A 13,126-nucleotide genomic window follows, 5' to 3' on the forward strand; every position below is an offset into this window, starting at 1 on the left:
GCTCCGCCGCCGCTCCGCGCCTGCTATAAAGCCGCCGCCGCCGCTCCGCCGCGCTCCGCGGCCCGGCCGGCCCCGCCGCGCGCCGCGCCGAAACTTTGCCGAGCGCGCGCCGCCCCGGCAGCCGCCCCGTCATCTCCTCGGGGCCGCCGCGCGCCCCGCGCCGCGTGCGCCCCCGCCGCCGCCATTGGCCGCCGCCGCCCAGCCTCTGCGCTCCCATTGGTTCCCGCCGCTCGGCACCGGCCTCGCGCCCGGGCGCGGGGGCCCCGCCGCCGCCGCCGCCGCCGCGGTGACATCACTGGGGCGCACGAACAATGGGGCCGCGCGGCGAGCGGGGGCGGGGCGGCGGGGACCGCCGTCGGGGCCGCGGGGTCGGGCCGGCCCGTTACGTCGGGGGCACTGGCCCGTCGCCTGACCCGCGACCCGAGAGCCTCGGCTCCGCCACCACCTCCAGGCCCATGCGCTTCCATCGGCGCACGACCCCCGACGGTGTCCAGCCGCTGCGGCCCTGCATGGCGAGCATCGGTCTCTGTACCCCTCCGTGGCTGCCCGTCCGCTGAACAGCTAGGCCGGGCGCCCGCCCCGATGGCAGCGCGGAGCGGCAGCCCGAGGGTTTGCCCGGAGCCAGTCCGGGGGGTTGCCGGGGTCCCGCGGTGCGAGATTCCGTTTTGGTTTTATTTGCGCCCATGCAGCGGGAGCTCATCGCGGCCGCAGAGCGAGTTTGCAGACGCTCCCTGACGTCCAAATTGGACTAAAGGCGTTAACAATTAAATAAGGCTCAGCCGCATTTACTTAGTTTCCCGTTTATAAAGGGAAATGAAAACGGGGAATAGAATTTCCCTGTTAATAGAATGTAATGGCATTTGATCAGCACCTGGCAGGGCGATCCCGGGATGCCGGAACGGTGACAGGAGGGACTTGATTAGTTTTTAAACCTTAGGATTCAATTACCGCAGCGCGCCCAATCGTTTCGGCGGCAGCGGACGCGGACACACCTGCCGGGCTCCCCGCCGGTTCGTCCCCCGCCGCCGCGGAAAAAAGTGAGGCCGGGTGGGACCTTTCCCACCCCATCTGTGCTGCAGGGTACGGCCGGGCGCTGGCCCAGAGCTGCCGGATGAAGTTCCCCGCCGGCCTCGACGGAGGCACGTCCCTGCCGGTTGCCGTCGCGGGAAGGCTTCCTCGGCTAGTGGCACGAAGCGACCCCCGCCCCACCCGGCGGTCATTAACAAGGCTATTAAACACACCGCCCCTCGGTGCCACCTCCGGCCCCGGGCAATCTAATCGGATTGTCCCCGCTCGGTGCGGCGGGTGGGAGCGGAGCCGCCATCAGCCACCGGTCCCCCGGAGCGGAGCTAATCCGATTGACACGATCCCGCGGCAAGATGGTGCGGGGCCGGGTGGGGCCGGGCAGTGCCAGCGGCAACTGCCGCGGGTGCCCAGCCCTCGGGACACGGCTCCGTCCGGCCCGGCGGGGAGGGCAAGGAGGCAGCGGAGCGGGAGAAAAGGATGGGGGGAAAGGGAAGGGGTTGGGGGGGAGAAGAAAAAAAAAAAAAAGGAGGCAACCGGGGGAGGCTAAATAAATAAATAAAGTGACACCCAGTCCTGAATCAGGGCAGGCTTTGTTAGAGAAAATTGCGGCTTGATCTGCATAATGGGAACTCGGGCTGCCCAAGGCGATCTTTTTATTGCGTGTGTGTCTGCTGTTATCAATTTTGTGAACGATTTCACAGGGAGCCTGGCAGACTTGAGCTGGAATAATATGCAAAGATGAGCTTTGAATAATGAATGATGTGCTTTTAAACCAATTCCAAAGTGTCTGTGATAGTACAATATGAAAAGGGGTGGTAAGTAATAGTATATTTAAAAGGCGCTAGTATGTTTTTATTACTATATTTAAAAAGATATCTATATTATTTTTGTGAAATGGATAATATATCACAGAGTCTTTGATAATCAGCTAAACAATACATTTTTCTTTGGGAAAACTCTCCTGGTTTTTATACAGTTAAATATCGAGTATCCGTGCACTGCTTTGTAACGCTCGGCTACCTTATTAAATATTAACTCTATTTTAATATTAGCTTTTAAATTTAATATGTTGACGTTCTGCAGTTTTACTTTAATTATGTTTTATAATTAATAACCCGGGACGTATGTTATCCTTAAATGCAGCTCTGCCGCCTCCGCCTTGCCCCTCCGCGGCAGCGCAGCCCCGCTGCCCCGCTCCGCACCCAGTATCTGCCCCCCTCGCTGTGCCGGCTGCCGCGTTTCCTCGTGGCTGGGCCGGGCCGCGCTGCCGGGCTCTGCTCTCTTACTCCGCTCCCCCGGACACCCTCCCGTCCGTACGGCGAGTAGCGAGGGAACTACGTGGTCCGGGCCGGAGCTAGGTCCCTCGGTGACTCCGGCACGGCACCGTCCCCCAGCAGTGTCCAGGGCCAGCCAGGTGTTGCTGGGATGACTGTCATGCGGGGCTGAAGTTGTCCCCCCCAAACTCGGGCTACTCTGTCCCACTGGGGAGCCAGACCCTACTCAGGGCTGGTTCTGCTGGGCAGGGACAGACAGTGAGCCCCCCACGTGGGCACAGGGCACCCCCAGTGTGTTCCCAGTGCCTCGTGCCAAAGCAGCTCCCTATGACAAGGGTGTAGCTGGGTGTGAAGAGCCCTATACCCATCTGGGCTCCAGCCAGGCCTCAGGCATGGCATGGCATGGCCTGGCCTTTGCATGGCACTGCACAGCCTTTGATAGCATTGCACAGCACACCATGGTCTTTGCTTGGCAAGGTATGGCATGGAATGGCACAGTGTAACATAGCCTTTGCATGGCATGGCACAGAACAACATGGTCTTTACTTGGCAAGGTACGCTATAACATAGCACAGCCTTCACATGGCACAGCACAACACAAAGCCAGGCTACGAGTGCTAGGGCTGCCTCTAACCCAGGCAGAGGGCGATGGGTGGGTGCAGCACCAGGGCGACAGTGCACAGCTGGGCAGAGGGGCACACTGGGCACCCTGTGGCTGGGCAGACCCACAGCACCAAGCAGGGCAGTAGTGAGAGCAAAGTGGGCAGGGCAGATGGGGAGGGGAGAGCTCCAGGAGGCTGCAGAGGATGACTGAGAGGTGAAGCGTTGTCTTCCCCATAGAACACAGCACACAGTACCAGTGCTAACAGAGATGTGGCACTGAGCGCACGGTGCTGGCAGAAAGCAACAGGGCATGGCTATACTGCCATGGTGTGGCATGACTCCCTTGGCCCCAGTGGGGAGTGTAGCCAGGATGCTCTGCCGGGCTGGGCTGGCATGGGGGTGGAAGTCCAGAGATTGCTGCATCCAGCCTTCTGCAAAACATGGGGGTACATAGTTAAGAGGGTGAAACAAAGTGACATTATGTAAGAGGAGCAATCACCTCCCCGGCACCACAGGGTGGAGGAGATAACCACCCAGAGCACCCACTGGGAGTCACCAGAGGCAGAGGCATAGAACCTGGCTCACCCAGTCCCATAAACCACAAGCTGCTCCAAGGCCTGGATGCCATGGAAGGGACATGGAGTGGGATGTGCTACAGCTTACCAGAATCACTGTTTTTGGTTATGGTGTGGCACTCCTCATCCCCAGGATTGTCTCTGGGCTCAGAGAGCCACAAAAGGAGGGTGTCCTTGCAGGACCTGCTTCCTCACAGGACTCCCTGTGTGCCCGACAGTGGCTAATGCTACCATTCAGCTTTTCAAGTGCTTCCTGTAGGATGAGGTAATAAAAACACACAATGAAATATGCACTGACCCAACACCAAACACCTCTGTCTTCCAAGAGCAACATAGCTCCTGCACCCCTCTTCCACTGCAGCACTAGGCATTTCTACATCCATGTTTGAGGAGGTCTGCCAGCAGTACCACCAGCTGTGCCACCACTACATGCTGCTGCATGCCACAGGCATCAACACGTGCTAAATCCATGCTCCTTGGGCTGTGCTACAAGAGGAAAGAAGCAAGCCTGAGGATCCAGCAGCCCTGCAGCTCCAGCAGCCACAGCCACTGGAAAGCAGTGTCAGGGATGGTCTCTCTCCTGGGCATGTCCCAGTGCCACAGAAAATTAAATCCCCATCTGGATGTGGTCAGCAATGCCAAGATAATTTTTAGTGCCTGGGAGAGGTGAAGACAGGGAGTTGGCCTGGGCTGGTGGGTCACAGCATGCAGAGGGACTTCAGCTCCTTCTTGCCAAGGGGTCCCTGGAGCTTCCCCAGCACCAAACACACTACACAGGAGCAGGGACAAGTGGTCCCTGTTAGGACCAAACTGAGCACTGAGGAGCTGAGGACCAGAGAAGGACCCTTCCCCACAGTGGTCAAGCATCCCTCCTGCCCCAGCATCCTGCCACCTCCTTGGGTCCAACAACAGATGGCACAACAGGGATCAAGAGCAACCCATGGATTGAAATCTGGCTTCACCAAGGGGGGTGACCCATGCCATCCCTGGCACTCGGGATGGAATGGGATCAGCCCCTTGGGCCAGGGAAGATGCAGCATCCCCACAGCCTTGTTTGGATGTTCACTCTCACAGTCTAGCCTTGCCAAACCATTCATACGCTTTCTTCTTTTTTTTTTTTTTCCTAACAAATATTTGTTTTTAAAATAAGACATTTTGTTTCTAACGCGGGAGGGACAGGTCTGTGGGAATGAGCCCAAGAAGAAGCGCTGCGGAGCTCCTGCAGCCTTTCCAGAGCAGCAGCAGCAGCAGCTCCTCACACCGGGCCGGTACCTGCTGGAGCGCTTGCTGCACAGCTCCGATCTCTACCCGGTACAGCTGCCCCGCGCAGGGGCTGCAAGGGGATGGACGCTCTGGCCGGAACACCGAGGGCACGGAGGGCACTGCGGAACACAGGGTGCTGCTGTTGGGGCTCCAGCAGCCGCTGCGAGGAGGCTGCGGGGCTGCTAATACCCGCCCTGCATTCACCGCGGCTGCTCATGCACAGCTTGCGATGCTGCGCCCGGCTGGAGAGAGGAGACCGAGAGAGGAGAACTGGGGAGTCCTTCCACCAACCAGCCCTGCAGCTTGAAACCACTGTGTTTATGGTGCAGCCATAGGGGTAGAGGCATAAGTGGGTCATGGTGGTGTCCAGGAAGTGTCCCCATGTTCCCACAGGGTGCCCAGCAGTACCCACAAGACCTCCTCCTGGGAGATGGCAGGAACAAATTTGCCTGCGACAGGGCTGTGGAAATGCAAGCTGAGGGTCTTTAGTGAGCCCAAGGGGTTGGATCACACCCAAAACTGCTGAGCATCTGCCTCAGCCACTGCTTAACTGCTGTGCTGGGGCTTCAGTCCCACACCCGGCTGGCCCTCATACCACCTTGAGGAGCTCCACAGAGCATTACCCAGCCTGGTACATCTGTTCAGCTGCCGTTCTGTGTTTCCAACTCCTCTCACATCCCCCCTTCCCCAACACCCCATCTGTGCATGTTCTGGGCTGCACTCCCAGGCATGCTGTCCTGCATGGCTAGGAGTCCAAGAGCTCCAGTTTCTACAAAGGCTCCTTCCTTTCGGGCTTGGAACCGGCAATGGTCACAATCACCCTCATGTGAGGTACTACCTAGCAGCTGGAGGCCAGCGCTTAGAGCAAGAGAGGTTTGAGCAGTATCTGATCTACAGCTTGTGTCTTCAGCAGCACCTTTTGCTGTCATACTGCCAGAAACCCTTTTTCTCTAAAGAGTGCTAAAGGCCATGCCAGCTCTCACCTATCAAACTCCTTGATTGTCCTCAGACTCCCTTTTAGCAGGCAGGAATTCACAGGCTGGGAGCTGGTCTCTAACCCTGGTAGCTGAGGAACTGCTGCAGAGCCCAGTCAGGGCTGCAGGAGGCACTGAGGGCTTGTGTCACCCACTGAAGTCATCACTCGCTTCTGGGTTTGTCTCTTCCCATAGAGTGAACGGCAGGATCTCACTGCCTTAGAAAGCAGCAGCAGATGCTGAGACGTTTCTGCTATAGCTGCTGGCTTTGGCAACTGATCTTGAAGTGGGCAAGGGCAGTCCTGTTCTCCCCAGCCTTTTCTGGATGGATATTGCAGCATAAACCTGACAGACTGCTGAGTGTTTAGCACATCACTGACTCCATACCGTTTAGTGGAAGTCAGCATGGCAGAGGACAGGACAAGTTGTTCTTAAGCTGTAGTCCTGGAAGGGCCAGCCTTGTGGGGCTGGTGGGGTGATGCTAGTGTTCAGGCTGGAGAGGGACATGGGTGCTCTGTATCCTGCTGTGGGAAGGGGTAGGAGGAGGGAACAGTCAAAAGCCATTTATGTGCAGCAAAGCTGCTGTTTGAGCTCTCTGCTGTGCCCAGCAGCACCCATCTGGGGAGACACACTGGGCAGGGAGGGGCTGGGTGTGCATGCAGGAGGGTGATGTGGTCCTTACCCTTTTACCTTCTCCTGCAGGGTCCTGTGAGGCAGAGTGGGTCCTCCTCATTGGGGCTGAGTCCCCCTGAGGTGCTCAGTGGGGCTCAACAGGCCCCAGGGCAAAGCAGTGCCCTTGGTGCCACGTCCCATGAAGCGTAGAAACCCTGGGGTGCCATGTCTGAGGCCACGCTCCTGCTGGCACTCAGCTCTTAGTGCTCAGCAGAGTGGATGCACAGTTCTGTCAGTCCATGAGGTTACACCAGCTACTCCTTTCCTGAGGCCAGAGCTCTGCTGCTGCAGCATCTAAAGGTCATTCCCCTCTGCTCCTTTTCAGCTCAGGGGGCTGCACCCCTCTGGCTCTGTCTGGGGAGAGCTGCACCCCCAGCAGGCAGAAAGAAGGGGCCAAGGAGCAGAGATCTGCCTTCATCAGCCCTTTCCCCACCAGCTGAAAGATATTCCCTGTAGTCTCTCCACAGGAGCTGGAGCTGTCAGTCGTGTGAGTGAAGGCTGACCAGTCCAACATGAAGAAGCCTCCGCATCCCAGTGGGTGGAAACAGCGAAGCCCTCCTCACAGAGCACAGCTAAAGGTGGCTCACAGCCTCCAACAGATGAACGTGCCTCAGTGGTTTCAATTTGCATTTCAAAGCCCATCTTTATGGCCTTGGTTACCTTAGTTGCGAGATTAAGAAAAGCCAGAACTTGTAGTTCAAAATCCATGCAATGGTCCAGGAACACCTGAGATGAGATGGAGAGAGTACAGGGAAGCCTGGGGAAGGAACCACCACTGAAAGGAAAGAGAGCAGAGATGGTGACAGGCAGACGGGGCTCAATTTCTTTCTGCCATGTCTGATAAGATCAGGCTGTAGTGAAGCCAGCGGGAAATGTCCTGGTCCTGTGGACAAACTCTGAAAGGTGCAAAGGCATCTGGTCTCCCTGAGAAGCAGCACAGGAGAAAGAGAAGGCTGCAGGAGGGTATCACAGGTCTGTGTGTAAACAGTGCTTTAACCTGGCTTCTTTCTCTCTTTCATTCTTACTTTATACACCAACATGCAGCTGCTGCCAGTTTTCTACTCCACACGATTTTCACTGGGCAGATCACATTAGGATGGATGCCACAGGTCTCCATTAAGGTTTATTTATTGTGATACTGTTTAGATCTCGTGCTTACAAATAACTTATGGGTACAGCTTTTGTTTGTGGAAATGTAACTTACATATTTTATTAGGCTTTCTGTGAACCTCAGAAAGAATGTTGTCAAAGAAGTGCCTCTTAACAGCAGCCTCAACTACAGTACATAAAACCTACACTAGCATTATTTTTTAATACCACAAGGAAGCCTGTTAGGCTTCCACAATTTGAAAGGTTTGCTGTCATCGTAAACTCCCACTACAATAAAACATTAACAACTCTAAGGAGTTACTTTGTGAGACGTGCATAGAGTAGTGTCTGAATTTCTTCAAAGCCTCCTTATGCAAGTGGGGCAAAGTATGAACATTTGGTGTGTTCCCCAGGCAAGCTGCCTTTGCCCGTTCCAACACAGTCCAGCTCATGGGAGCAGCTCTAGGGCCAACACTTACCTGGGATTCAGCAGTCCTCGATTTTCACTGGGATGACGTAAAATGCATTTGGGGCAGAATCACATCTGTTTTACAGTCCCAAGTTGTTTGCATCATCATTGTAGACATGGCACTTTGGGACATGGTTTAATGGGCATTGTGGTGTTAATAGTTGGACTTGATGATCCTAAAGGTCTTTCCCAAGTTAAATGATTGTAGGATTCTGATTCTATAGGCTCACCTCCATTTCTTGCAATGAACTCAATGAACTGAGTGCTGTCTCCATTCCAACATTTCCCATTCCACTGTTTGCACATTTTCTTAAGAACAAAAAAAAAATCCACACCCCTTAAAGCAATGATGTCTCTTTGAAAGACACAGATGGCATAAGATGTACTTTGTGATCACATGAGGAAATTCTGGGCTGTGCCCACTTTGATAGTGCTCTTTTAAATAGCTGACAGCAAAGGCTCTGCACAAAGGACCAGAAGCCATAAAACACACTCTCTATTTGCTATACTATCCATTTCCTAACCTAAAAGCAAAGAGTATTTATATGACCAGCTACTCTAAATCAGCTCCTGTTGTCAATTGTTAACCAAGGCTGAAGCAATGTTCAAATATGTGTCTCGAGTCTGCCCAGTTTACAAGATCACAGAACTGTAGAATCATAGAAGGGCTTAGGTTGGCCCAGCTCACACCAAAACCTGCCCAAGTGTTCCTGAGTTCAGCTTTGCAGATTTGAAAATCCAACTTAGCAGCACAGATTGCAATTTCCTTTCAGGACCAAAATGGAAAGTTAACAACTGTACTAATTAAAAAATGTTGGATGTGCTGAAGATGACCAAACTTTTCATGAAGTTTTCAAATCCTGACATGTAGCACTGGGCTGCAAATAAAACATCCCAAACCTGCAGCTCTTTGGCAACCTCAATTGATCATCTTCTCAAGTACTCTGGAAATTAGAGTCTTTGGCTGCAGATGAAATACTTTCTCAGCCTCAGCTTATATGTAAACAGAAATCTGCTTAACAGAATTATTTCCTTCCAGATTTAGTCCATGCAATTCAAAAATGTGCAGAAATTTAACAGCTGTAAAGAAAAAAAAAAAGTGGAAAACAGCTAAAGAGTACAGGGATGAAATTTTTCGTCAGTCACAATTAGAAATTCCTATTCTTATTTAAATAGTGGTGAAATATTATGATGCAAACAAATGCTAGCAAAGATGAAAAAGATATAAAAGAAATAAATTATTTACATATGAAAAAAAAACAGAGAAAGAAAACCCCAATCCAATTCAAACCCAATACCAACAGTTTGTAATTGCACATAATAGCTTTCTGACATTACAAACTAATTGATTTATTGCTTAGAGTTGTAAATTCTGTTAGATTTTGATTCAGTTCATTTGTACATCTCCACCCAGGACCTTCTGCCCACCACAAATGAATTTGTTTGTTCCCCACAGATAAGGGTGGAAGGGACCTCTGGAGATTATTTAGTCCAACTGCGCTGCCAGAGCAGGAGACCACCTAGGGTAGGTCACACAGGAATACATCAGGCATGTTTCCAGACAAGGAGACTCCACAACCTCTCCCAGCAGCCTGTTCCAGTGCTTTGTCACCTTCACAGTGAAGAAGTTTTTCCTTATGTTCACATTGAACCTACTACATTCAAGCTTGCACCCACTAACCCTTGTCCTATCATTGGACATCACTGAGCAGAGCCTGGATCCATCCTCCTCATACTCACCCTTCATATCTTTATAAACATGAATGAGGTCACCCTTCAGTCTCCTCTTCTTCAAGCTAGAGACCCAGCTCACTCAGCCTTTCCTCAGAAGAGAGATGTTCCACTCAATCATGTTTGTGGCTCTGCGCTGGACTCTTTTAAGCAGTTCCCTGAGGTCCTTCCTGAATGGAAGGGCCCAGAACTGGGCACAATATTCCAGATGTGGCCTCAGGTCAGAGTAGAGCAGGAAGAGAACCTCTCTCTACCTACTAACCAACCACACCGCTTCTAATACAACCCAGGATGCCATTGGCCTTCTTGGCCACAAGGGCACATTTCTGGCTCATGGTCTTCCTTCTGTCCATCAGGACCCCTGGATCCCTTTCCCCTGCACGGCTCTCCAAGAGCTTTCAACAACTTTATTTTCTTCTGGTATTTATTTATTTATTTAAGTTTCCAAAGACCTGGAACATGTCTACTTGTGAAATGAAAAGCTCATCAGTACTTTATTAAGGCTGCCTCCATCAACTCTTAATTTATTGTGTTCAACATTCTCAATTTCCTTGCTATATTTAGAGCTTAAAGTGCCCATTTTTAGTCTTCTACTTAGCTGTTCACACTGTAAGAAATAAGGGACCAGTGCTGGAAATAAATATATAACGTTTTGTAGAAAAATAGTCATTTTATTATTGCAAAAAGATGCCACATAAAATTTGCACTGGCTTTCATCTCATTTTCAAACATGTATGACCTTGGAGTTTTTAACTGGTATTATTTACTATTCTGTGTAGAACTGAGAATCATTAACTGATACAAGTTTAGAAGGAATGCATATTTATTTTGTTCTTTGGTTAAGTACTGTTTCTACACTGCTTCATAAAGATAGATAACAGGGCAATAAACTTTGATAAGAAAGACTGAAAACGTTCTTCAAGCTCACACTGATTTCCCGTTGTTTTCACTGTTATAAATCCTTACATTTAGGCCAAAGATATAAAAAGGAAGAAGATATCTTAAAAAAAAATAGTTTCCACAAGAGTCAAAAGTGTATCTAACAATATACCAGGATCTCAAAACTTTCTGAGTTGGTTTATCAGTCAGTGCTGTGTCTCCAAAGTCATTGTCAACTCATCATATCTGCGCTGCTGGGATCCGCAGCTCCTTCGCTGCGCAGAGCCTCGGCCATGTCTCTTCGGAAGACTGACATATTCTGAGTGAACCTGGGGAAAAGGAACACAATGGTTGGTTACAGGAGACCTGAGAGTGAGAAATGTGTTTCAAGGACTGATCAAAAGAATAATGACAATGCAAATTTTAAGTGGAAAGAAAACCAGAGGAAAATGCACAACCAAAATCATATGGTGCCCTCAAAAGCCAGTCCTGTAAAGTATTGATGAGCAGATAAACACCAATAGGCAGCACTAGAAACTCAGCTTAAAAGTCTGCTGGGAGATGAATGCAACAAGAAACCCTTCTGCCTCACATGACTCAGAACATGTTCTTTCCCCCAGACCTAAGCAAAAAGCTCTCTGGGACACCTCCAGATGGTCACCATGGCCAGGCTCTCTCAGCCCTACCTTCCTCCCTCATGAGTGGTGTCAGAGTTCAACCTGCCTCAGTGAAATGTAGTACCATCACCCATCTGCCACAGAATGAACTCACAGAAACAGTCCCCAGCAGTTCTCTCCAGGCAGGTGCAGGACATGAAGTCCATTTGGTAGTGTCACACCTGGGAGGGACTGAATGCCCAGCTCTCACTCAGCCTGTACAACAGCCCAAACCTGATCTACTCCCTTGGTCTACCTTTACCTGAAACAAAGACTTTAGCTGCCATTTATCACATCTATGGATTGCAAAAATCCCCAAACACTCAAACCCCCAAAGATTTAAAATGCCAGACAGACTGCAGCCTGCATTTAGGGCTTTCAAATGTTCTTTTGTTTGTTGCCTTGATGCTCTTGGCTTTGATTGTGTCAGACTGTGCTGGCTCACTATAGCCAAGCTAATAAAGCTTTCCTGAAGAACGGCTCCTCAGGGCTCCCTTCTGCTAAGGACTGCGTGGACAGGTGCCTGCAGAAGTGATGGGATCTCAGCAAAGGTCTCTTTGCAGGACCAGGGGTAATAATCCTGCTTGTCTGCACTGTACTGTGCTTTATGGGTATGTCTAGCAGCAGCATGGTGAACTGGGGCTTGCTGTGTGTGGAAATACAGGATGCAATTATGAGTTTATTCTTTATTCTATTCATAATTTTTTATGTTTGTGCTTATTTCCTTGCTAATGCAAATTGATTTCTGCTCAATTTTAAACAATCACAGTTAAAAGAAGCCTCCTGTTCTACAGAATAAATCTGAGAAGGGTTACAAAGCCAGAGCTGCAAACAGAAACGCCACCCCATTAACTCATGCTGCTTGTTGGAGAAGTGATGGCTTAAAGGTCTTCCCAAGTTAGACAGGTGGTGATGCTGCTGAGACAGGCGAGCTGCTGGCTTGCCCAGTGATCCCTGTCCCTTCACACCTGCACTCAGCCCTCCCTACCTGCACTGCCACAGCAGCTCTCCCAGAGCTTCTGCTCCACTGCCTGTTTGAGCAGACCCCATAGCACTCCAAGCTGAAAATCCCCTTCAAATCCACTGGCACTGAATCAAGCATTTGCCCAATCTAGTACTTGCTGGCACCCTAAGTGATGGAAGCCCCTGCCTGTGCCCAGAGAGCTAGATTCCCTACCACCACCCTTCATGCCTGTCTGGAGGGGCCAGGGGAGCTCAGCACACCCAGCTTCCCTGGGCCCAGGCTGGATCAGCCAACAGTCCCCTCTCCCTCAGGTCTGCAGTACTCAGAAAAAGGCAGCTCAGAGAAAATGCACATCAAAGTAGGTTTTTCTCAGAATATGTTATCTTGAGGGCTTCCTGCCTTTAATAAATACAAATGTAAGTAGATATGGAACCAATAAATTATCTAGTTAGGAGGTTTACTCAGTTTGTCTTTTTTTATTTTTCTTTTAAATCACTGAATGGAATCTTTAAAGGTCATCTAGTCCAGCTCTGCAGTGACAAGGGACATCTGCAACTAGAGCAGGTTGCTCAGAGCTCCACACAACCTGACCTGGAATGGTTCCAGGGATGGGGCATCTCCCACCTCCTTGGGAACCTGTGTCAGGGTCTCACCACTCTCATTGTAAAGGACTTCTTCCTTCTTTTCAGTCTAAATCTCCCTCTTTTAGTTTAAAAACATCTCCTCTCATTCTGTTGCATCAGACTCTGCTAAAGATATTGTCCCTATCTTCCTTATGATCCTGATGGACTGCTGAGTCAAATTAAACCCTGTGGCATTTACAGCTCTGAGTTGAGACCATGTCCTACAGCCCACCACTGTCAGCTCAGTCTTCCTTTGTTTTCACAGGCATTCTCCTTCCTGGTGGCTCTCTGCCTTTTCCCCAGGTTTTTTGCTGATCCATAATACAAG

General features: G+C 50.9%; 1 protein-coding gene across 1 annotated transcript in view; it reads right to left on the bottom strand.

Annotated features, from left to right (window-relative positions):
- Positions 1–10,787: 10,787 nt before the first annotated feature.
- The window catches only part of RANBP17 (RAN binding protein 17), a 149,492-nt gene continuing 147,153 nt past the window's right edge, over positions 10,788–13,126 (bottom strand). Inside the window, exon 27 of the mRNA XM_054389044.1 lies at positions 10,788–10,884. Coding sequence (XP_054245019.1) covers positions 10,788–10,884 — 97 coding nt within the window. The remainder of the gene's footprint in view (positions 10,885–13,126) is intronic.

Source organism: Indicator indicator, chromosome 18 (genome assembly GCF_027791375.1).
Source record: "Indicator indicator isolate 239-I01 chromosome 18, UM_Iind_1.1, whole genome shotgun sequence".
Taxonomy (NCBI): Eukaryota; Metazoa; Chordata; class Aves; order Piciformes; family Indicatoridae; genus Indicator; species Indicator indicator.